This window comes from Hyalella azteca, unplaced genomic scaffold (assembly GCF_000764305.2).
Source record: "Hyalella azteca isolate HAZT.00-mixed unplaced genomic scaffold, Hazt_2.0.2 contig1314, whole genome shotgun sequence".
Taxonomy (NCBI): domain Eukaryota; kingdom Metazoa; phylum Arthropoda; class Malacostraca; order Amphipoda; family Hyalellidae; genus Hyalella; species Hyalella azteca.
The window spans coordinates 236,655-260,191 of NW_025931635.1; the positions used below are offsets into that span (position 1 = coordinate 236,655).

At 37.2% G+C, this 23,537-nt stretch overlaps 2 protein-coding genes across 4 annotated transcripts in view; both read right to left on the reverse strand.

Annotated features, from left to right (window-relative positions):
• Positions 1 to 10,715, reverse strand: part of LOC108670020 (glycogen synthase kinase-3 beta) — a 31,498-nt gene extending 20,783 nt beyond the window's left edge. Inside the window, exon 1 of one of the 2 annotated variants that reach the window (XM_018157464.2) lies at positions 10,113 to 10,715. In XM_018157464.2, the coding sequence (XP_018012953.1) occupies positions 10,113 to 10,200 (88 nt within the window). In that variant the 5' untranslated portion in view covers positions 10,201 to 10,715. The remainder of the gene's footprint in view (positions 1 to 10,112) is intronic. The other variant, XM_018157465.2, reaches the window with a different exon arrangement.
• A 4,795-nt stretch (positions 10,716 to 15,510) lies between these two features.
• On the reverse strand, positions 15,511 to 22,738 carry LOC108670028. Of its 2 annotated transcripts, none has more exons than XM_047882208.1 (7): positions 22,513 to 22,738; positions 21,909 to 22,069; positions 21,399 to 21,482; positions 21,045 to 21,135; positions 19,350 to 19,577; positions 18,124 to 18,830; positions 15,511 to 17,230 (listed from the first exon to the last, which is right to left on the reverse strand). In XM_047882208.1, exons 1-7 carry the CDS (start codon positions 22,622 to 22,624, stop codon positions 17,075 to 17,077), a joined length of 1,539 nt encoding a protein of 512 aa, XP_047738164.1. In that variant the 5' UTR covers positions 22,625 to 22,738; the 3' UTR covers positions 15,511 to 17,074. The 2 variants fall into 2 exon arrangements, with proteins under 2 accessions (XP_047738164.1, XP_018012966.1); XM_018157477.2 differs by having other exon boundaries at positions 19,350 to 19,575; positions 21,040 to 21,135.
• Positions 22,739 to 23,537: the final 799 nt, after the last annotated feature.

Below are 23,537 nucleotides of genomic sequence, written 5' to 3' on the forward strand. Positions count from 1 at the left end.
TAAGTGAAATCAAACTCAGACAATATTCTCTAAAAATTTGTGAGATCGACGATTCAGATACTCGCTACACCTAATTAGGTAGAATAAAATTGCAGCATGCACACAAGTTGCAGAGTAAAATAAAGATAAATGATGTGAACACTAAAATGAACACTTGCGGCAAATTCAAATCTACAGGGCGATGAACCAGGATACCAAGGAAAAAGGCAGACTGAAGTGTGTAGTTGAATGACGCCGTTACAGCCAAATAAGCTAAAAATAATTGTAGGCTCGCAAAACAGTTGAGTAATATTGCCTGGCTGCTACTGTGAAACTCTATTCCTTCTAATACATAAATGATTTCCAAACCAGCCTCTTCTGAATTCATGCGATTCAATACACGATCAACCGATCAAATCAATTATTAAGAGGCTTATGAAAAAAAAGTTCGTGCAATAACTTCTATCTGCCCCATCAAATGAATCAAAGCAAACCTCGGTTTTCTTACTCTAATTATTCATTGCGAATAGCTGAGCGTTGTCGGCGGGAATCTATCAGCAGTAAACGAGCTAGCCGAGAGGCCAGATAAAACAATTTGTCAGCCGCGGCCGTACTATCGTAATACGACTGTAGCTGCGGACGCCAATACCTGCCGGCTTTTACAGCTCAAGTCGCCAATGTAAGACGAGAAAGCGGTCGCTATGTGAACTTAGGGCGATACGTGTTCACAAGCCAGTTTCAACAGTAAGGCCTCTGGTATCATCTAGAGCAGTGCCACTTGAAGTGTCTGGCACTCCACACTCGTGCGTAACTCAAATGACATGAGTGGCGTCGAAGAAAGAAGAATTATAACTCAATATTATTTAGCAAAAACTGAAGTAGCAAGCTCCGACTCCACTGATCTAGGTGGGGCTATCAAAATTTTCCAGAAAAATTACGGAACCAAGAGATACTGCGGCAAAACTGATGACAATGAACAACGGCGTGCTCCCTCTAAGACATTGAAGTTCTACATCAATAATGTCTTGACGTATTGAAGAGACAAATAATGAAAAACGAACAATTTCCGTATGAATAATTCTCATCTATGATAACCCAGCACCTAATAATAACACTATTCTAATGAAGGACACTTGACATTCAAGATACCCGGCCATCATAATTCAAAGCTCACGAGCCCATAAAGAAAGGGCGACCACCGGGTTGAGTTCTGGGCGTTAATGGTCCATCCAATTGTTTGCTCTTACTTAGTCATTACGATGCAATAAGGCTTTGAATGCATTCTCTTACTAGACCTGCGGTTTCAACAAGATCTGCACAATATGAAAATGTATATGGTTAATTAGGGTGCATAAATTTCGGATTCAAGTTCACATTCATTTCCAGAACTCCACACTAGGTACCAGTTCAACCAGGATCTGCATTCAAGTGTCATTTAGAGGCATTGAATTGAAACATCAACCCAATATTATTAAATTGTGATTCAATTTAAATGTAGGTATTAATTTGAAGCCTAAGCCATGATCATTTGATTTTCCATTACCGTACTGCATTTCCTTTCTCAGGAAATGGAAGCTTCATTTTAATTGAAGTGGATTCAAATTTATTGTAAACTCGATAGCTCACATGAGTTGCATCATCACAATATTGGGCAACAGAGCATATTTGAGTTCTGTATATTGTTAGGACCCTTTTTCTTGCTGCAGGAGAGCAATGCTATGTAGTAGCACATACCGAATGGATGATGAAGCATTTCCAAGAATGTTTTTTCCTTTAATTATCAGAAAAAATTCTGAATTATTTCATTCATATCACTCGAATCAGATTGTAATATCCACCATGAAGGTCAATGTAGTGCTACGAATATCATTGATGGCATTTTAGTCATTCAGGACGAAATGGTTAACAAGAAGTAGATGACACATAACACAGCAATAAATCATGTGATTGAGATACCTTAAAGCAAGGATCTCTCAAAACTACCACAATCAAGCAATTTATTGTTGTTGCCTGGAGGTACAAGTGATACACTTGAGTACATGCGGAAGGTATGGGGGCAGTGTCAGCAGAGGTGGAATATTATAGGCCTATTCACACACTCCATGAACATAAATAGCATGGCATAGTAATGAAGCAATTCAAAGTTTTATTTGTACAAGAATGGTAGGTACAAGTGAACTCAACTTGTGTGCAGGAATAAGCAGGAATAGTATGTCATGTAAGTGTTATGTGATATTCTAAAAATAATAATATGAAGATCTGGCTCAAACACCATGCACTCTTTTGCAAGCAATTTTAAGAATATAAAAAATATAAAATAATTTAAAATCAAATTCCAATGATGTCCACTATGTCTTCCAGTTTGTGATGGAGGTAATGTTACCATACACCAGGCAATTACCAATCACCTGTCCATTGTTCCATTAATGTGATTGCTCTGTATAATGCTAAACCATATCAATATGAGTATTTAATGAATCTTAGTAACTGCCACCAAAATTTATGTTCCCATTATATTATGTACAATCACATATATACAAGCTAGGTCTCTTCAATTAAATCAGTAATTTGATTGACTGAAACTGAAAAAAAAACTCAGAAAAGATAGTCTCCTTTATAATTGCCTAAATGACTATTTTGAAATAAATTTCAAATACTCCGTAGGAAACATATCTTAGGATTGGTCATTATACATACTAGACTCATGTAGGTCTATGATTGTAGACTGTGGCCTGAGGTTATGATTGTAGACTGTGGCCTGAGGTCTATGATTGTAGACTGTGGCCTGAGGTTATGATTGTAGACTGTGGCCTGAGGTTATGATTGTAGACTGTGGCCTGAGGTTATGATTGTAGACAGAGGCCTAAGGACTATGATTGGCCAAATGTTTGTTCTGTTTAATGCAGTCCGGAATGAAATTTTTGTGTACTGTAAACCAAGTTTCATTTTGTGTAAATTACACCCCAGTCAGAAAATGTGAAGACCAGTGTTAGGTGGTTTGTAACAAACCCTAGGCTGGATAACAGATTTCAGCAGTTACATGCACAACATAATTTGAATATGCACCAGGAATTTGAAAGCAATGACAATGCTTAGATTATTCACCATATCTTAATCAAAGGTAGGTATTTTTGATGTGAATATGATGAATTTAGTTTGAGTTTTCTTTGCTTGAAATTCTTGGTGAACTTGTGAGAAACTAAGTAAAAGGGTATCACTAAGTAAGTGAAAACATATTTAATTTTAATTTGTGGCTCAAATATCTGACCTAAAGCTCAGAATATTTTATGTTAAGTACTGCTAATTAGCTCAACTCGACTACAAAAATCCAGTTATGGCTTGGCAGTTAAATCTTCAAACCTGCCCAAGTATTTATTTTGTGCTGAAATCTTGGAATTGTTTATTCTATGGAACCAGCAGCCAGTTTGCAGAATCTGTATTATCAGCATTTCTGTATTACAGGAACATGGGGTTAGGTCAGTCAGCCAATATATCTTTAACATTTAAATATAAAGGAACTTAACCAAACTTGACCTAACCTTTTCTAACTCCAACTGTTGATTTATGTTCTAACTATGTTCTAAGTCAAATTATCTGAACACGCAACAAAATGCTGATTCTACAGATTTGGCAAACTGGCAGCCAATTCCATAGAACTGTCAATTTCAGCATGACATATACAAGTACATTCATCTTTTGTGATTTTTTCCTTATTTCTAATCAAATTCTGATTTTTTAGTAGTATTCTATTAACATGATTTTTTCTATTAATGTCAATCAAAATTTCATCACCCTATGCGCCCTGTAATTTGATAATAAATGATTGATACAATAAAAATATTATTGAAAAAAAAATTTCTATCAGTTCACTGATTTTTTACTTAACAGTGTGCACCACAAAAAAATATGGTTTGATATATTGAAAAACTATATAGTGTTTAGCCTCTAAAATACAACCCATGCCAATTTGAGTTAAGAAATAAAATTTTTCATTTATGTCACTAGGTCCTGTCTTCTGTCACTTGCTCTACAGTCATTTAGGAACTATCACAATGACATGAAGTCAAAAAAGTGACCACCAGATATCTCCTTGATGTCAAAATCCATTTTGAGAGTTTTGTGATTTGATCTGAATTCTCAAGCACTGTTTCAGCAATTTTTGTCATCATTGCAAGAGAAATTAACTTTACCTTTTCTTGGTAACAATGTTATGTTAGCTCTGCCTTAACATTATGTTTGACATTAATTTCAACTTTGATGTTAATTTTACATCTTAATTAAACATGTGGGTTTAACAATTTTGCAATAGTTAGCTTCCTAATTTAAACAGCTAGCAATACAAGCCTGACAATTTTTGAGCATTGACAATAATATAGAAGTGTCCAAGTTTGGTTCAAATTTCAACATGCTAAGTACATTACTTAAAAGTTGTGAGGAAAAAATTGAAGATGGGTTTTAGAGGCCAGCAAAATACATAGCTGCTAATTTGTCAAATTGGAAGATTATGCAGAAACAAGCCATGAGCTGGTTTCTGCAATGACACAAAAACACGAAAGCTCATTGACAATTTCATCTCTTCTATGGCCCTTGTCTGATTAATTAGGTGAAAATTAAGGACACCATGGAATTCTGGATAGTTAATATACAAGAGTGTATGTAACAAAATGGATGGTACATCTGCCATGTAGTACTTCCCAGTTCCCACCACTATGCCAAGGAGTACATTGAGCTCATGAGAGGCTGTTCTGCATTGGTGCTATTTACAACTGCAGTTTGATCCCTAGCATTCTGTATGCAAACATCTAGACCAGTTTTTTTTCTTTAATTGAACAGTATCCACAATGAATGTTTTGAATGGAAAAAAGTATGTCAACTTTTGCAGTAGAGCCAACATTTTAATAATACCAAGGAAGTTTTGAAGAAAACTATACAAAAATGATGAGATTGTCTCCAGTAACTTTATTGCACATTACCATGTTAATCACAGTGAACAACTGGAGATGTCCCAACAAGACACTTCTCAGATTCAATTTCATAATAAATAAATTTGCTGCACACTGAGATTGAAATAATGGAAAGTCATTTGAAATTAAAATGCCTCTTTTTGCAAGCCCTGATACAAATTTTTTCACATTTTTGTACTAATTTTGTCTATATTGTCCTAACAACTTCAGAGTTCAGATAACACTGAAGACAAAAAATAATATAACTCAGTACTCACTGAAGTGAGTGACAGAAAACGCATTTTCTCGTCGACAAAAACCTGAGGTCATGGACAGACAGACAGACGGACATGGCAAGCACAATAGTGAATTTTTTCCATAAATGAGAAAATGCGCTAAAAAGGGCTCATGAATGACTGTCTCCCACTGGGAATTTAAGAGAATCTTGTCTCTTGTAGAAAATGCTAGATGTTCAGAAGCGTAAATTATTCTATTTTGATGTTAGAATTTCAATCCAAAAAATTGTATAAAATGAATTAGAATTCATAACCTGGCACTACAATTTGCAAATATATGATGCAAAACTTAAGAATCTGTAATGAACATCAGAAAAAGTTTGCAGTTTATAGGAATTTATAGCATGTAAACAAGTATCCATGACACGAGGATTCTTCAATTATGATATTGACCAATCAATGGTAGAATGTGACTTTGTGGCTTCCCAACGCACGGTTTGATGGCTCTTTCACGATCTTCACAGCTGCGCCTGTACAAATACCATGGGAAAGAAGGTTTAATTTTTGTCCATCAATTCCAAATTGAATACTAGGATTCTGTAGTTACTTAGTGAATTTCAATTATAAGTGATTTTGCTTCCTCAAATAGCCTCGGCAGTGTGCATTATGTTGTATTCAAATTGATGGCATGATTTGTTATTAATTCATTAAAGTTAATTTGTTATGTTCAACTTAGAGACAAATTGTAAATGAACTATTCGTTATTATTCAGTTTAATTGAAATATTAAAAGTGTTGCAACCTTCATTCTTCCAAGTGCAAATTTGATCCCTCATCCCTTCCATTTTATTCTTTCCATCTTAAGTAAAACTTAGGAGCAAAAAACTGGCCGAGATGGATCATAAATGATATATTCGCCATTATTCCTAGAATTCCATCCTGAATAAGGAAGAGAGCACATTTTTGTCTAGGGTTTTCAGAAATCTCCTCAAATGAATTTTGTTCAAGTCAAATTTTGAAAATTTATAGCCTACCCTATAATTTCTAGAATTATTCTAGACTCAGACAGGTAATTTTGTTATATTTCACCAATTTTTATTGTTTGAGAACCCAATAAAAATAGAAAGAAAATAAATTTATTTACAAATTTAATCAATAATTTCATCTTGTACTTTTTTGATAGGCTAAGCACAATTCAGCAAAATTTCAGTCAACCTGATTAATTGTTCCACACATCACACATGATCCAGCATAGAATATAAAAATTTTCAATCTGTAACGTAGCTAACTAGAGCTTTCCACTCAGTTTCCACTTTCCAGACATAGGGTAAATGCAGTATATTCTTCTGACACATTAAGGACGTAGCAAGAAAAGAATGGCTATAAAAATATCACCGTATGCGCAACTTGAGTTTTGATTGCTTTAAGTCACTCTCATAACACCACACTACACACCAGCAACAATGAAACATCACAAACTGTTGCCATATTTATTTAAAAGCCTTTAGAATGCAAACCTAAAAAATCCCTGAATTCCGATGCTGTGTGTGACTAAATTTGGCATATTGTGAGACTAATTCTGGCAGCGCTTCAAACTCTATTAATTTGTAATTCTGGTGCCCTACGTTGGAATTCAAATGCCCTGTGTGAGCTGTATCGGAATACAATACAGCTCGGAATGAGCTTTATTAAAAAATTTTAATTTTTTAATTAGGCTTTTGATTAAAGAGCTATTAAGCTTTTAATTAGGAAAATTTTAATTATTAAACACAGCTTGGAATGAGCTGTGTGTGTCTAATTCTAAGCTGTGTCGGAATTAATTTTTATGCGTCAAAAACCGTCGCTTAACTTAATCATCTATCAATTTATTTACCACTTGAAATCAGCAAATACAAGTATACTTAAAGGATTCCTAATAATATTCACAGACCATAATATTCTGTCTCAACAATAATAATATTCTGTCTACACAAACAGTTTATCACTATTTGTTAGAGCAAGGTCAACTATCAACTGTGACATGTTTTTCAATTTTCTCACTGGGTGACGTGCACAGTCTCTTTGGATCTTAACATTTTCCCGCCAGACGGCCCAGACCTAGTGTTTTGGCAATAGTATGGCGCGCAATAGTATGACGTCAACTCAGTGTGGAATTCCAGAGGGGTAATATATTAACTGGTAAACATAGCAAATCAGAAAGCATGACCTAAAAATCTGGAAAGCATACCTCCACTTTCAGTCCATCATCATCGACAAGTCTCTGCAAACTGCCACAGCTATTTCATTGAAAAAACATAGCTTACATCATCACAGTAACAAGGATCCCATCAATGCTTGAACGCGTCCAACGTCAGTCACATGAATCCAATCATTGCTAGAACGTGTGCACGTCACAGTCACAAGAATCCAATTAGCATCAGAATGTGTGCAACGTCACAGCCACTGTAGTCCAATCAGCGTTAGAAAGCTAGAATGGACCGCCCCAAATGTACACAATGTTAACGCACTGATGCTAATTTAATGCATAATGCTACACTTCTTATTTCAAGTGTGTAATATAATAATGTAGTTATGTCACTATTGATGGAAATTGCAAAGAATAACATCTTCACAACGTACATTCACTCACACATACATGAAAAACTGTCTATGATTCAAGCCACAAATACAGAACTAATCACTTATGCACTCACTGAAACATGCAGACTCCTTCCCATTTGCGATCACAACTGCCAACCGAACCTTCCTAATGTTAACAAAGAAGGCAGAGATACCAATATCAATATACCTACTGATGTGAAAAAATGAAGGATATGAATTCATCTATATTACAAATTTATCAATAACTGACATTCAACAAAATGATTTAATAACCTTTGTAAATGTTATACATGCAGAATCAATTGTGTGTAACAGCCAACAGCCAAGGTGGCAGGAATCTAATAATGAATCTTACTTGTTAATTCTCATTTACCAATTGGTGGGTGAGGTAACTACAGCGCATTAACTGCAGATAAAGCTCCCAAACTTTGGGATGATAATTGAGTGAAAACTTTACGTGATATATTGTGAGCCTTCTTTAGTTTTAATAATGAAGAAATCACAAGGTTCACAGAATCTAAAGGTTTGAATTCTAAATTATTTAGTACTCTACATAATCTAGTCAGTCAACTGAGTTATGCAAGTGTCATGTTGTGCATTGCCTTTTCTTTAAGATAAGTTTCTCCAATTGCCAATGAGTTTCTCCTCAATTTGACAGCTGACATAATGAATAGGTGCAATAAATGTTTTATTTATATTTAATCTGAAACCATTATGTTAAGAGTACCTAAATAGTATTTCCTGCTGTAGATCCTTCTTGCACATCCGTGAGCTACAAGCACAATTAACAATGTTGGGAGTGGGACGTTCTCTGTGTTGCCTGACATTTTATTCATGCCAAAGCCAATTTCTGACAGCTTGCATACTTGTTTCTAATTGCCTGCAATGTTTTATTTCTAAGGCGCAACACTTTTCTTAAGTAAACCTCTAATCTCAGAATTTCATACTGATGTCACTATTTCAACCATCAACGAATGCGTGGAACTAAGTCTAAGACAAAGCTTAATGTAAAGGAAAATATTGAGTAGTGTCGGACAGTGTGGAATTCTGTATAGTTAATATATTCTCATGTTAATATATGAAAACGTATCGAAAAATCAACCCTACCACCGCGTTACACCACCTCACCTTCCACTGCAGTGAAATCATATAAACTGAGCTCATTGGAAACTGCCTGCCGCTCTTCCGAAATCGCGTGTGGTTTGAAATCCAATCCCGTGTTGCCAACGCCGAATCAAGTTAACTAGTCAAGATCAGAAAGAGAAAAAGGTTTCGTTCATTTGATTAGAAACAACATAATTATTCATTCTCTTGCACTTAGTATACGAGTGATTAGTTCGACTCTGTTATGAGCGATTGTTCGACTCTGGATGATCAATGTTAGTTCATTGATCATCCCGCTAGATTGAATACCTAGCGGGAATCATCCCGCGAGGTATTCAATTCAGTATCACGATAGCTTACATGTGATGTAGTTCTGATCGTCTGAACTCTGAATTGCGTGTTTAGTGTTGCATGATGGAAATCCCTGCCAAATGATTACATAATGAAGTTTAGTTCATTGCGGTCAACTTAAGAGACAAACTTTTAACTAACTAATACTTTATATAAGTCTAAGTTTAATTGTTGAGTGAAAGGTGCAGGCATAAAACTTCCAAGTGGTTAGGTACTTTATAGAAACTGAGCAAGTTAGCCTATGTATTTTATGCCTTTAAGAAGTTCATTTTTTGCCTCAAATAACAATGTTGGATAGAAAAAGTGGTCTCGGTGGATCGAAATAATATATGAACCTTCAAAATTAGAATTCCATCCTGGTGTCGGAATTACCCACGATGTTGAAATATACCGCATTTACACTATTGGGAAATGCAAAAATTCTCCTTGTAGATTCTAATGATTTCTTGCCTAATTTGTCATCGTAAGCCTGTAAGATTTTACATTTATTGATATTAGCCTAGACAAATTTCACTTGCAACCTGCAAGATATGCATGATAGGTAAAAGGAAGTATAAAGCCTTACATGACCAGATTAGGCCTAGTCCACAAGTCCAGTTTATGTATACCTACCTATTTGCCATGTCACAATCCCCAATCCCCATGGCCATCACAGGCCAAGTGATCTTTATACTTTATAGTCAAGCAAGCTCATTTCCTAAGCAAAGAAACAGGCATCACATAAATGAGGATAAAATTATAACTATTTTACATATGGATAAGGATACCTACATAGGCTAATTCGGCTCTTGACAATTGACATGACTCACATGATAAAGTATAGGCTAATATAGAAGATTTTAGTAGGTACTTCACTGCATATTAACGGTTACACCTTAGGCAATAAACAATATACTTACTACTGATTTTCATTCCTGGAAAATTTACAGCTGCAAGAGGTCCTTTATTTCCTTCAGCAAAACTTGTTGTTCGAGGCCTGCCGCTCATCGTAAATAAAGCTCAACAAAATAGGTCAAAACAAAAGAACATTTCATTTGACTCAGATGCGAACAGACGACATAGCTCTGGAATCAATCACTACACTTTGACTTTTAGAATCCTAATTACTAGTAAAACTTTTATAAAAAGGTCACTGGTATGAGCCAAATGCTCATGGTTCAAAAGAAACGGAAAATTACGACGGAGTTATTTCATTCATCAGTCTCATAGTTAGGCTCCGTCTTGGGCACTCAGTGTTCCACTATTGATCCTCAATTGCAGGCTACAACAGGCTCAAATGTCTTACACGGGCACAAAATCTTCGATTAACTTACAGCTTTCTGTAAATTTTATGGCTTTAATTTACAAACCATCTGCTTAGAAATGTTATTCGAAACTATGACCCATTTAAGATCAATAATCTCCGTGCAATTTGTGAGATATCAAACATGGAGATAATACTTTAGAAGACTGTAGTGGCCGATCAGTAGAAAAAGCCTTGCATATTTTACCAAATTGAAATATTTGTAATATCAAAGCCCATGACCAAAAAAAGTTATATTACCTTCATCCAACTCGTTAGCAACAGAAAGATACTCAAACGCAATACGATATCGAATTTTTTTTTTAAAAGACTGTTCTGTGAATTTAAATTTTGGGAATTGCGGCTAAAAATTCAGAATGAGATATTTATATATAACATTTGATTATTAGCATAGCGCGGATGCATAGTTGTTCAAAACTCCAGTTATAATAGTATCTTAAATTCTATTGAATGTGATTTTGAAGAGTTAGTGCAAAAATCAAGGGTACCAAGAGACCTAACCGTGGTCAAAATTTAGAAATGGTCATTTTAGTTAGTATTTATTCGCTTACATTCGTCCCAACATATATATAAAGATGAGTTAATTTAGAGTTTGATATGTATGATGTGAAATCGCTTATAATTCCTACATTAACCAATATAAATGAACGTCTCGGACAAATTTACGGCCGGCCGTAAATTTGTCCGAGACGTTAGAAATGAAGCACACAATGTACTAAAATTTTTACTCCCACATAGATATGAATAAATAATAAATGTTGGAATATGAATATCATGCTGTGCTCTATGCATTTACTAAACAGACCAGAGATTGTTTCACAAGTTACACTCAATATTTTTAAGGAGAGAAAACACCCTTAATAATGCGCACGTAGAAGTTGATGAACTGTGATGATGAAATGAATATATCGATAAAAAAAATGTAGAAGAATAGAATAAATGTTGAAGATAGTGAATATAAGAAAAGTGTTGTAGGTCAACGATGAGTGCATGCGAACTAATCTAAAAAATTAATCAGATTGACTGAGTGGCTGAGTTCGAGATGGCTTTCTGCTGGGTCTGTTCGCAGCAGAACCGACGTCCACCTACACTCCTATCCGTCGGCCATCAGAATATGGAACTCCCTGAGTGCAGACGTCGTGGCAGCCACATCGCTACCTGCCTTCCAGTTAGCTATACAAGGCTGGCTGAAGGCGTACCATAACTAAAACCTTTCTAGCGCCTGTTTATCTTAAGACGTTACATGTTCTTCGAATATCGAAACGTTCTCCAATGCCCTCATGTGCGTACGCGCAACCGTTGGTGGGATTTATCTTCAATTATGGAGTATCCACCGTATTATTATGAATATTATGAATACTGCCAAAAACTATCAAATAACATAACATAGCGATGTCGGCGCTGATGAGTAGGCCTGATGTGGCCTGTCGCCGATTCTTACTTTTTGTGACTTCTGGACAGATCTAAATCGTGTCATTTGACCAGATATTTTCAGGACTGACGATAGTTTGAAATAGCTACTAGATTTCTACCGGGTTCGATATGGTGCTAAGCATTTCCAATCTGAACATATATTTTTCCATAGCTTTATCTAGTTGTTCTTGAACGCGTTCATACCCGGAGCGCCAACGACGTAATCGGGGAGGCTGGATACGCAGAACTTGGAGGTTACCCAATTCTTTCGTGACCCCATACTAAAATTTTATTTGATTTTTTTAACAGAGCGGTGGTTAAAAGCATTGCCATTTTTCAATTTTATTTTTAATCCAAACAATTTTCTTCGACGACGTAACCTATTGATCAATGTTGTTGGCCGTGTCGAAGATGTAAAGGAAACCTCATACAGGCCAGCTGTAACATCTAGACACGGCCTAATGAACAAGCACCTCTGCAAAATGCAAGCTTGAAACGCCAAATTGGTATTTTACATTCACAACGGGCTTCGAGACATCGTGATTATCCCGAAATATATATTATAACACATATCTAGGGACCTAGGGTAATAAATTTGGCTTTCATCTTCTAATGCCTATCATTATCTGGTGTTGAATGTTTGGATGAAAGGAAATTTTATGGACAGAAAATTTATATTGAACAGGCAGGCATTTTAATGTGCAGGGTAGGGTGGTCCAGTGGTTACAGTTCATAGTGCCAACATTGGGGCTTAGCGGTGCGGGTTCGAGACCTAAAAGGCTGCGATTGTTGTGCGATGTTAAGAATCTGCTTCAAGTCTAACGGACTATTGAACGCTAAAATAAATAACGGCCTATTTAATGCTTAAAAAATAACCTCCTATTGAACGTCGTAACAAATAGCAGCCTATTGAACGCTGAAATGAATAACGGCCTATTGAACGCTGAAACAAAATAACGGGCTATTTAACGCTAAATGAACACATAAAATCATTATGTAGGAAGCACCAATTCAAATGTGACAAAGAGTGAACCTAAAAATTTTCAATTTTTTCTCATAAATTCCCATTATTTCTCCCATGGATTTATGTTCATTTTACAAATTTTGTTTTGTATAGGAAATAAGCAACAATGATAGAAAACGCATAAAAAACAATTTTATTGAAGTTTTCATAAGAACAATACACAGCCCGATAGACTAACAATCTTTTCGCTGCCGGGGTAACATAGCGAGATGCGGCTCGCGCTCAACGAATGCAATATAATTTTAATTACCGTATATATTTAAAAATAACATCCGGAGCTCGAGGGACAGATTAAGGAAAATTTTGATGTAGGCATTGGTCGGGTGCCTGCACATATCAGGCTGGAATATAACTTTTATGTCGTTTCTTTATACCACGTCTCCAGGTAAACTGCTTTCCTGCTAAAGAGTCGTTGGCTAAAAGAATTTGCAAAGAAAGGCCAGGATCAATAGCCAATAAACCTCTAACAATACTTCTTTATTGGCCACGGTGCTCCAAGTTTACTGTACAAATTTGAATAAACTAGTAAATGATCTATCCGGTTATCCGGTACTATCATGGCGGAGGTTAACTTTTGGAGGGTTTTGCTAGACCCGGTGAGAGGTTACTTGAGAAGATAGTATCTGGAACAAAGGTTTTTTCGCTGAGAGGATCTGGCAACACTTTACCCTTCTCTTGTGTTTCTTGTACGATTTTGTTTACGATGCGCTCGTCGCGGGAGTTTTCCACAGATGGCCGGTTGGGAAGCTGCTTACGGTAGAAGCCCTCGATATTGTACCTGGAACATTAAATTTGTATAACATGAAATAATATACAATTGCACCATTTTAGTTGCTGTGACTTGGATAGAGAAACGAACGGCTTTTGATAATTTGGGTTTGCCCGTTCATTTGGAGATACTCCAAACGCATTGAGGTTGAAAAAATATAACTCAGTACTCACTGCAGTGAGTGACAGAGAGCGCATGTTCTCGTAGACTAAAACGTGAAGTCACGGACGGACAGACGGATACGGCGAGCACAATAGTGAATTTTTTCCATAAATGAGAAAATGCGCTAAAAAGAGATATCTTCTAATTAAAAGGACGTCGATCTTGTAAAATAATTATTTATGCAAATACAAATATGATGAAATCGTGAGATTTTAATGAAAATAATTACTATGAAGTAGACAAATTGTGGGCTGAAGACTGGACGACTTGACAGGTTAATGAAGACTTAACTTGATGGGCTGAAGACTGGACGATTTGACAGGCAAATGAAGACTTATAATAAAGACTAACAGGCAAATGAAGACTTAATGAATACATGACTCACCCGATGAAACCGATGAGGGCGGCAGCGGGCAAGGTGATGTAGGGCGCATAGGTGCGCGCAAATTGCATCAAAATGGGCAACATGGCAGCCTGTTTTGCCTGCTCTAATATTTTAAGAGCTTACAGTTATATCAGCTTCTTTTTGAAACAAGGATATAAGTGGCAATTAGATCAGTTAATGGTGGTCATTGCTGGATCCACTGGACACGTGAGAAAACTTCTCACTTTGTCACCCAATTCAACAAGTTTCTATTTATACACTTACAGTGCAAACATCAATTTCGCTTAATTAAAAAAAGGAGCCACGAGAAAATGATACATGAAGACCTGAAATTATTGTACGGTTTATCCTTCCATACAGCCAAGTGATGACCTTAGTCGAATAAAAAAGTTATCGAGAACGGCGCATAAGGGTTAAGTCAAATAAGCTCATGTGTATGTATGAGTAGCTACCATAAGCGGTAGCTCGATATGAATTAACATACATTAATTCATATCATTTTACGAGAATCCTCCACATCAAAGTGTTTATATTATTGCCTTAATTCATAAGAATTTACCAGAATTCTCTGTATAAACGTATTATTATTATTATTGCATTTACTTGCCCTAATTCATACGAATCTAAAATAATTCTCCGTATAATCGTAATCGAATTGTTGCAAACACCTCAAAAATAACGTTAAACTACTCATGGCGTAAAGAATCGGTAAATCCCACAAGTGTTGAAGTTGACACGAGTGAACCCGTGTTGAAGGTGTCATGTGTGACACTAGTGCTCATATAATCTTTCAACTCGCGTTGAACCAAGGAAATTCTTTCAACTCGATTTAAACTAAAGAAATAAGAAATCTGGCTGGGGATAGCCCGCGGGATAGCCCATTTTCCCGTGCAGGGGTTATAACCTAATGGCTTGATGAATACCGAGTACTTAATAAGTGGGTGGTCATCAAGAACTGCTTCATTAGGTTATAAGGTGCCCTTGTCCCCGCGGGTAATGGTTGAGTAATAAATCATCAAGGCAGGCGGGACAGGTCACAACCATCAAGACAGGCGGGTCAGGTCACAACCATCAAGGCAGGCGGCTCAGGTCACAACCATCAAGACAGGCGGCTCAGGTCACAACCATCAAGGCAGGCGGGTCAGGTCACAACCATCAAGGCAGGCAGCTCAGGTCACAACCATCAAGGCAGGCGGGTCAGGTCACTGAAATAACTTGATGGTTTTCATTCAAATAAAAAATATAAAATCATCACTTTACTGGCAACTCCAACCTTATGCTTCACTACTGAGAGGATTGCATAATTCTCCAATGAAATGCCTTTTATTGAAGTACCACGGCAATGAAACTTTACACATCGCAGGCTTTTTTTTTACCACAGATGCAATATCAGGTCATTAAACTTAAAGTAAAATCAACACAACACGTTCAAGTCATGAAAATGAAATAAATAAATATTAATACTTAAATAATCAGTGAAATCAAATGGAAAGAACATAACAACTAAGAAATGAACAAATTTATATATTAAATATCCCGAACATACGACGGTTGTTAGCTCTTGAATGAGAATATATGAATTTTGCGGATCTACACGCCAGAAATCTGTAGCAATTGGGACCAGGCGGAGGGAAGTTTATGAAATACTTAGGGAAATAAATAAAGGAGAACTGAGAAACATTAGAAGAATTTACCGGTCACTAGTACCGCACTAGCGTTAGCAAGGATGGTAGAGACGAGAGGTAAGGGAGTGGGTAGGTAGGAGCTGGCGATTGGAACGTGTGGTAGGATAGTGATAGAGGCACGTGGTAAGGTAGTGAAAGGGGCATGTGGTAGGGGGCGTACGGTGGGTGTAAGGGAAGATTCCAACATATGACTGTAAAGTAACATAACCCATTGAAGTATCAAATTTAGCGTAACAATGAAAACAGAAAGTATTCTCTCATAAATGGCCTTACACGGAGAATAGCCGATAAACTGACTTGAATTCCGTACCATTTCTTTAAATGCCACGACAACTTAAGTTTGGTTAAACGAGGCACAGCACAAACCTTTACTTTTTGCACAAGTAATTTTTTTTATCACTAAACAGCGGGAGGTCATATGATCTGCACCAAAACTATGAACAAACTATGCAAGAACTTAAATGGTACAATAATATTCTAACCCGACGTAATAATGCTGCTTAAATCTCGCAATTACATAGCTTCTTTATTAAATTTTGAATAATAAGAACTATCAACATATCCTATTCACAATAATGCTGCATTCAACGTCTACACAGCAGAACTTTTACTTATCGCACTAAGCAGGGGCAATTTCCGGCATAGTTGAAATAAAGAAGTTCTGAACCGCAGCTACAATCAAGCCAACGAGCATAGGATTGTAGATTGCTGGGAACCGAGCATAGGAAATTGCAGTTTGTTCCATACAAAGTGCTGTACTTTACATTGTAAAGCCAACACTAGACTTGACCTAAACACTTTAATTTATTGCCATCCAGTGAAAAGGGACAAAAAAATTTATCGTGACATCGTCATTTATCCCTAATTGCAGCTTGTCAAGAAACACAGGTTCTACCTTGTAGCCTAACTCAGCATGCCAAAAAGCATGTCTCTCCTCACCAAAGATTGCCATTTTACATATTTTTGATTCAATATAAGCTTTCGTCCCATTATTAACCCCACACTCAAAAAAGGGAATGAAGTATCAGAAAGAGCTTCACTCCAGTTTACGATCCCTGTCTTATGGCTTTCTAATAGCGTTTTTCTTATCACATAAGGATACTAGAGATAGGCGAGTTGTTCATCTGTCAGTGAAGGTGAAGCGTTGATTCAGGGACTTGCCGGTTTTGTTCGGGACAAAAACCAGGTTTTTGATGCCAGGCCCTGGCCCACTTTTGCTCTTGGGGTCCTTGCCTTGCAGCGACGCAATACTTTCACGAACTTGCGGGTCCAACACCTGCGTAAAAGGATTATCAGTGAACGAAGCCATAGGTTCAAGAATACAGCCACCAGTCAAAATGATTTTAGCTTCAATCTATGTACATAGGACTTAAAAATTATAGAGCTTCTGTGAATTGAAAAGGATTAGTAAAAAAAATTAGCCATTGTGACAACTCAATATTTCAAATAACTCCATGAACAAGGCTCCTAAACCAGTCATGTTGGCCTTTATTTTAATTAATTAAATTTTTGTTCCTTTATTTTAATTCTTCGGAATAATCAAGGCGGTTGTCTTGTGGAGAAAATTATAGCAAAATACCGTTAATTTCCGGTGATTTAATAATGACTCAGATATTTTAGTTTCATAAGCAGCAGTGTTTTCATGAAGATAACTTGATAGGATTAGTGAATTTAATGCAAAAAAATGAAGATCACAAAACTGTTTGAGTTAAATTGATATGCTTCCTTTGTTTATTTTAAACATAAAGCTACTTTCTCCAAAATATTACATAAAATTGATTAGTCCTAGGGTTCATTTACCAATAGATGGAAAACTTTACACTAATGCATGACGGGAAAAACACTCAATAGTTTTGCTCAAGCTTATCAGAACACATTCAGCTTACCAAAATACTTTAATTTATTTTGGACGATTGCCCTGAACTATGTAAGCCATGATAAGCCTGCTTCACAAGGGGCAACTCTTGATAATTAAATAAAAATCAATAAATAAATATAGGAGCAACTCTTGATAAATGTAAGGGGCAACTCTTGATAATTAAATTAAAATCAATAAATAAATATAGGGGCAACTCTTGTTAAATGTAAGGAGCAACTCTTGATCACTCGTATATTCTCGAAGAGGAGAGTTGCTGATGAGCACTGTCACATGCACTAGCAGAGTCTGACCTGCTGATGAGGCTCGGGCAAAACTCGCTCCTTAGGGGCCTTGTACGCTGGTCGTTTAGGGATCTCTGATGATGAAGAGGAACCAGACGACGAGGAGCTGCTGGAGTCACTGCTGATGGTGTCAGGAGACGAGGAGCGCGTGGAACGAAATTGTTTCGTCTTCTTGCCCTTTACGATTTTACCAGCCTTGACTTTCCTGCTCTTCTTGGCAGGTTTCATGAGCTTAGTGCGCTTTACGGCCTTGACGGATTTGACGGAAGATTTGGGGAGCTTGGTGGCCGCACGAGAGGTTTTGATGGAAGCTTGCACCACGGGGGAAGGGGACAAAGACGGGCGAACTTTATACCGCGGGTGGAAGCTTGGAGGGGAAGGTGGAGGCGGGGGTGAGTAATCCTCCGAGTAATAAGGTTCGTCTTCTTGCACATATTGGCTGGAGGAGCGGCGCGCCAAAGGAGGTGGTCGGTAGGGGGACACATCACGGCGGACAGGACGGTAACTTGAGGTGGGTGGGGGAGATCGTCCTCGGGATGGTAGGGCAGCTCGGTGGCGCGGTGGTGCCGGTGGAGATGGGGACAGAGATGGCGGGCCGTGATGGTGATGATGATGGTGATGGGTGGTGGTTCGTGTAAACATCAACGAAGCGTTGTACACATCAACCCCTGTGTCGACATCCATTGCTTCGGCATCATACACGCGACTCCGCCGACCTGCAACAATGGCCATGCAATTAGGACAATTGCGGGCTGTATGTAGCATCAGTGAATCAAATGATACATGAACAATCAAAAAGATCCGAAACTTACAGAATAATCTACATACAATGATCGTGACAGGTCCTCTGTCTGCAATAATTTCACTGGAATAATTAGGTCTTCTTTGTAATCAAAATGAGATCACGCTCTCATCTGAAACAATTTAAAAGCATATGTGAACTCGAGGCCGACGTCCTCGTCACGGCGCCCACTCACCCCTGAGCTCGAGGCCGACGTCCTCGTCACGGCGCCCACTCACCCCTGAGCTCGAGGCCGACGTCCTCGTCATGGCGCCCACTCAACCCTGAGCTCGAGGCCGACGTCCTCGTCATGGCGCCCACAAACCCCTGAGCTCGAGGCCGACGTCCTCGTCATGGCGCCCACTAACCCCTGAGCTTGAGGCCGTCGTCCTCGTCACGGCGCCCACTAACCCCTGAGCTCCCGGCTGACATCCTCGTCGCAGCGTCCACTCACCCCTGAGCTCGAGGCCGACGTCCTCGTCACTCTCCCAGGCGAGGGGCGACGATGGGCCGGCGCGGTCGTCGTGCTGGCGGTAGGAGGCGCCACCCCCGCGCTGTCGCCCCTTGTTGTTGTGCAGGCTCACCGTCAGCCCGCGCGTGGCGTCCATGGCGACTACGGGGCGTCCAGATGGACGAAACTCGGGCGAGAACTGAGGTGTGGCGGCGCCTCGGAGCCCAGTCTGCCGAGATCAAGAGCTGTTAAGGTTTGACTAGCAATTGATAGACTCAATTTATTTCAGGTTAATGATGGTGAGTAGACAAATATATATAATGATTTAGGTAAACAATATATTGTGGGCAAATACATAATGATTTAGTAAATGATGGTCTGTGGACAATTATACAATGATTTGAGTAAATGATGGTTTGTGGGCAAATATTGAGTTAGGACTGAAAAAATGCAAGGAATTCAAGAATGAGAAAAACATAATTTAGGGAAGTGACACGTTTGAAACATGTATGTGACACAAATTAGTTAACGAACAATGACTACAATGAAATGTTCTCAATTAGATGCAGGAATACAGAACTTAAGAAAAAATTGCATTTATTTTTAGTCAAAGAATAGAGTTACCATATTTATTTCAGAATGCAATATCATCCATCAAGACTAAATAACAGTCATAAATATATATACCTGACCTCTAACTAAAACCAAAATTTTCGTTTTTCTCAAAACATTTGAAGAAATAAATTTAGCACTTATAAACTGTTATCAAAGTTGAGTTTTTCACTACCTCCTGCATATGTAAAATAATTTCCAGGCTACCTGTTTTTAACTGCAAAGCAAAACATTGAAAACCCACACATTTCACAAAAATAACCCAATGAGCTAAAAAATCCACCTTTAAAAAAATTCTAAGAGAACATTTGATGTTTTAAATAAAATATACCTAGAAGGTTTAATCTTTTTAATTAATAAGTATTTTGATATACAAGTCCATTTCAGAAGCCAAAATATCAACGGTTACAAACCATAAGCTTTTGGTCTCTTCATTTCACCAGCTGACTGTGGGAGTGTACTTATGACACATTTTATGTGTTTTTGTGTTGAATTACAAGAAAAATAGCAATAAAATTGAACATGTAGCTTCGAAAAGTATAGTGTATGGATATATCATTTGTAATATGAATAGGTTTTTCATGACCAAAGTGTTATTTTTATACTTACCTATGAAATAGTAAAGAATACAAATTACATCAATATTGAAACTACAAAAATATGTTAAAAATACAGTTTACACATGACTAGCATAAAATAGTAACTTCACACCGCTATGAAGTTTGGTTCTTAAACAATGATGTGATAAAAATAACCATAACTGTCTCAAAAACTCAGATGAGCTCACGAAAATTGTAACATGGAACTGGGTGTGAAAGAGATGTTTGTTGGTCATCTTTTTGACTTCACATCATTGTGATGCTCTTAAATGACCACAGGGCAAGCTAGAGGATCTAATCATGATTATTTTAGGAGACATTTCTTTTCTGGTGTTTTTTTAGAGGACAGCACCATATATTACTTGTAAAGTATTTATACTTTACATTTATTTCATCAGTAACAGGCCGAAAACAATGCAATGAAAGAGAAGAATGAAGGGCAGCACAGCAACACATAACAAACAATTTAGCCACACTAGCACCATTTCTTTGATGAGGTCCGCGTGCATGCCTCCCACCAGCCGACCACTCGACATCTTCAAGCGTGCAGGGGCTGCTCCTGAGAATGCTTTACCATCCTGGCAAATAAAATTAATGATTTACTTCAACAGCATGCAAAAATATATTTTTATACATAGGTATTTAATGCATTTTTCCTTCTTAAATTGTATAGATAATTTATGCAAAACCGTCATACATTACACAAATCAATGTCTATATTCACTGCACTCCAGGAATTCTCACAAATCCACTTTCCCAAGTAAAAGAAAGATGTACATCTTATTGTTCAGTTAAAAATGTTCAGCAAAATATTGTCTTGTCATTAGAAGGTCACACTCACATTAATGCCTCTACGAGCAGCCAAGTCTGCAGTGCGAATATTTCTGCGCCATCTGTCTGCACTCACGGCACCGGCACTGAGTCTCTACAATGGGCATGAACAGGTGTAATTAGGAAATGGTATACAAAATAAATGGATGTAAGATGAGAAGTGGAACATCAAGAACACTACCATGCTCATCAATGCCATTTTTTAAAATAATGCTTAATTGTGATGGCTACAACACTACAAATAATTCCATGTCTTTCATTAAAGTATGCTCCAACAGTATGGCTTTAGATACACATCTATGAAATATTCTGAATTAATCCATTCCTCATATCATTGTAATGACATCAAAAGCACAGAAGTATGTTTAAGACCTAAAATACAAGGTGCAATAACTGTAATCCTCATAATCTATTGAAGAACATATTAGTAGTTTGAGGCCACACAACATGGCTTTGCACAAGTCTAACATAACAGAAGTTATTGTTACTTGGGTGCATCATAAGATAAACTTGAACTTACCTCCTCTGCAGGGTATGGTGAATAATATTGCTGGTTATGTGGCCTAAAGTATGCAGTCTTCTTGGCACCCACACCAAGTCTGGCTTTGATGCCAACACTGAGACTGGACCCCACAGATGACACGGGCACTCCAAGACGATGTGCTAAGGCTCCCCCAACACCTGTGAGTTCGTATACATTCAATCCAGGAAACAATGGGAGAAATCTAATTTGAACAATCAAAAATAAATCAGAATGATGAAAATGCTTCATAAGAAAAAAATATTTAGAATTTAAAGAAACATACATACAGAATTTCTCAGAAAATTTTGAAATCTGACATAACATTCATGCAGAAATATTTTAGATTGTTTTAAAGGAAGAAATTATTAGCAAATGTTATAAATGTATTCCAGGCCTTCTTCATCTTGAAGCATGATCACTAGAAGAGACTGAAAAATAAACAACTTATTCTTAATATGGGAGACCATAAAAAGAGATAGGTATCATACTATAGATAAAATCTATGTCTAAACTATCAAACACAAACTAGTGATTTGAATAGCCAATAGAGAATGGCAAATTAATAATGGATAGATGGTGGAATAATGCAACTCTTACTCACCAGTTGAGAGTTTCTTAGTAGCAGCTCTGCCTTTGACCATTGATGATCTGGCGGACACGGAACCTCTGCCAGGCACTCCTAGTCGCCCAGCCAAACTACTGCTCACACTCATGCTGCTTTCTATATCAATCAAATGAATATGACTTAAACTTGCCAGCACTCAAGACTGAAAATATATGGCAGATAAGGTTGAAAAAATCACTCAGAGGAAAGGAAGTAGCTGTGAAAATTCATGGGAACATTTCACAAAAATTTCAATGTGAACTTAGCCAAAAAATGATCTAGGCAATTACCGAAATTCAAATAATGCATTACAAAAGTTTACCCTCAACTTTTTGGCCCAAGATAATAATTTAAAATCACTGATGTTTATACATATCTCACAAATATGCACCGTCACTTTATATTGCAATTTAGGTTTTTCAAGGGACTCAGTCAATAACACAAGGGAAACTATAATCATTGTCTCCCACAAAATACTGTGCCCAATTATTTACTTAAATAAATAAAATAATAATCATTTAATATATTTCACAAAACACATTAAACAGGTTGCATGCAGAATAATACTACTCAAACAAATTTAATATACCGTCAAACAGGGTAAAAGAGGACGGGCCGGGTAAAAGGGACAGTCCTCTGACATTTCATAGAACTGTTGCAGCAGCTAAATTAATTCCAATATTTTAAAACCAAAAATAGTGGTGGAAAATTCAACATATTTACTATCTATATGGCATAAAGCAAGTTAAAAAATTGTACATTTACTACCTCTAAAAAATCCGTGAAAAAAATTATGAAAAGTGAGATTGTGGAATAGTACCTCTGCTAAGGTCTGTAGCAAAAAATATTTGCTGTACGGTATTAAAAAGTTTTACTTAGGTACATAAAAGTTGCACACAGGTGTTGGCTTGAAAACATGATTTACGGAATTTGCGTGGCTCATTCCATAAAAAAATGGTGACCCATCTACACACACGGCGCAACAAGGGACACCCCCGGAGTAATAAGGGATGCCCATAAAA

Coding starts and splice junctions, on each gene's coding strand:
- LOC108670028 (XM_018157477.2), bottom strand. CDS start 22,624: ATGAGTGTGAGCAGTAGTTTGGCTGGGCGACTAGGAGTGCCTGGCAGA. Junction 21,483..21,908: donor CACCATACCCTGCAGAGGAG/GTAAGTTCAAGT, acceptor TGCCCATTGTAG/AGACTCAGTGCCGGTGCCGT. Junction 21,136..21,398: donor CTGCTCGTAGAGGCATTAAT/GTGAGTGTGACC, acceptor TTTATTTGCCAG/GATGGTAAAGCATTCTCAGG.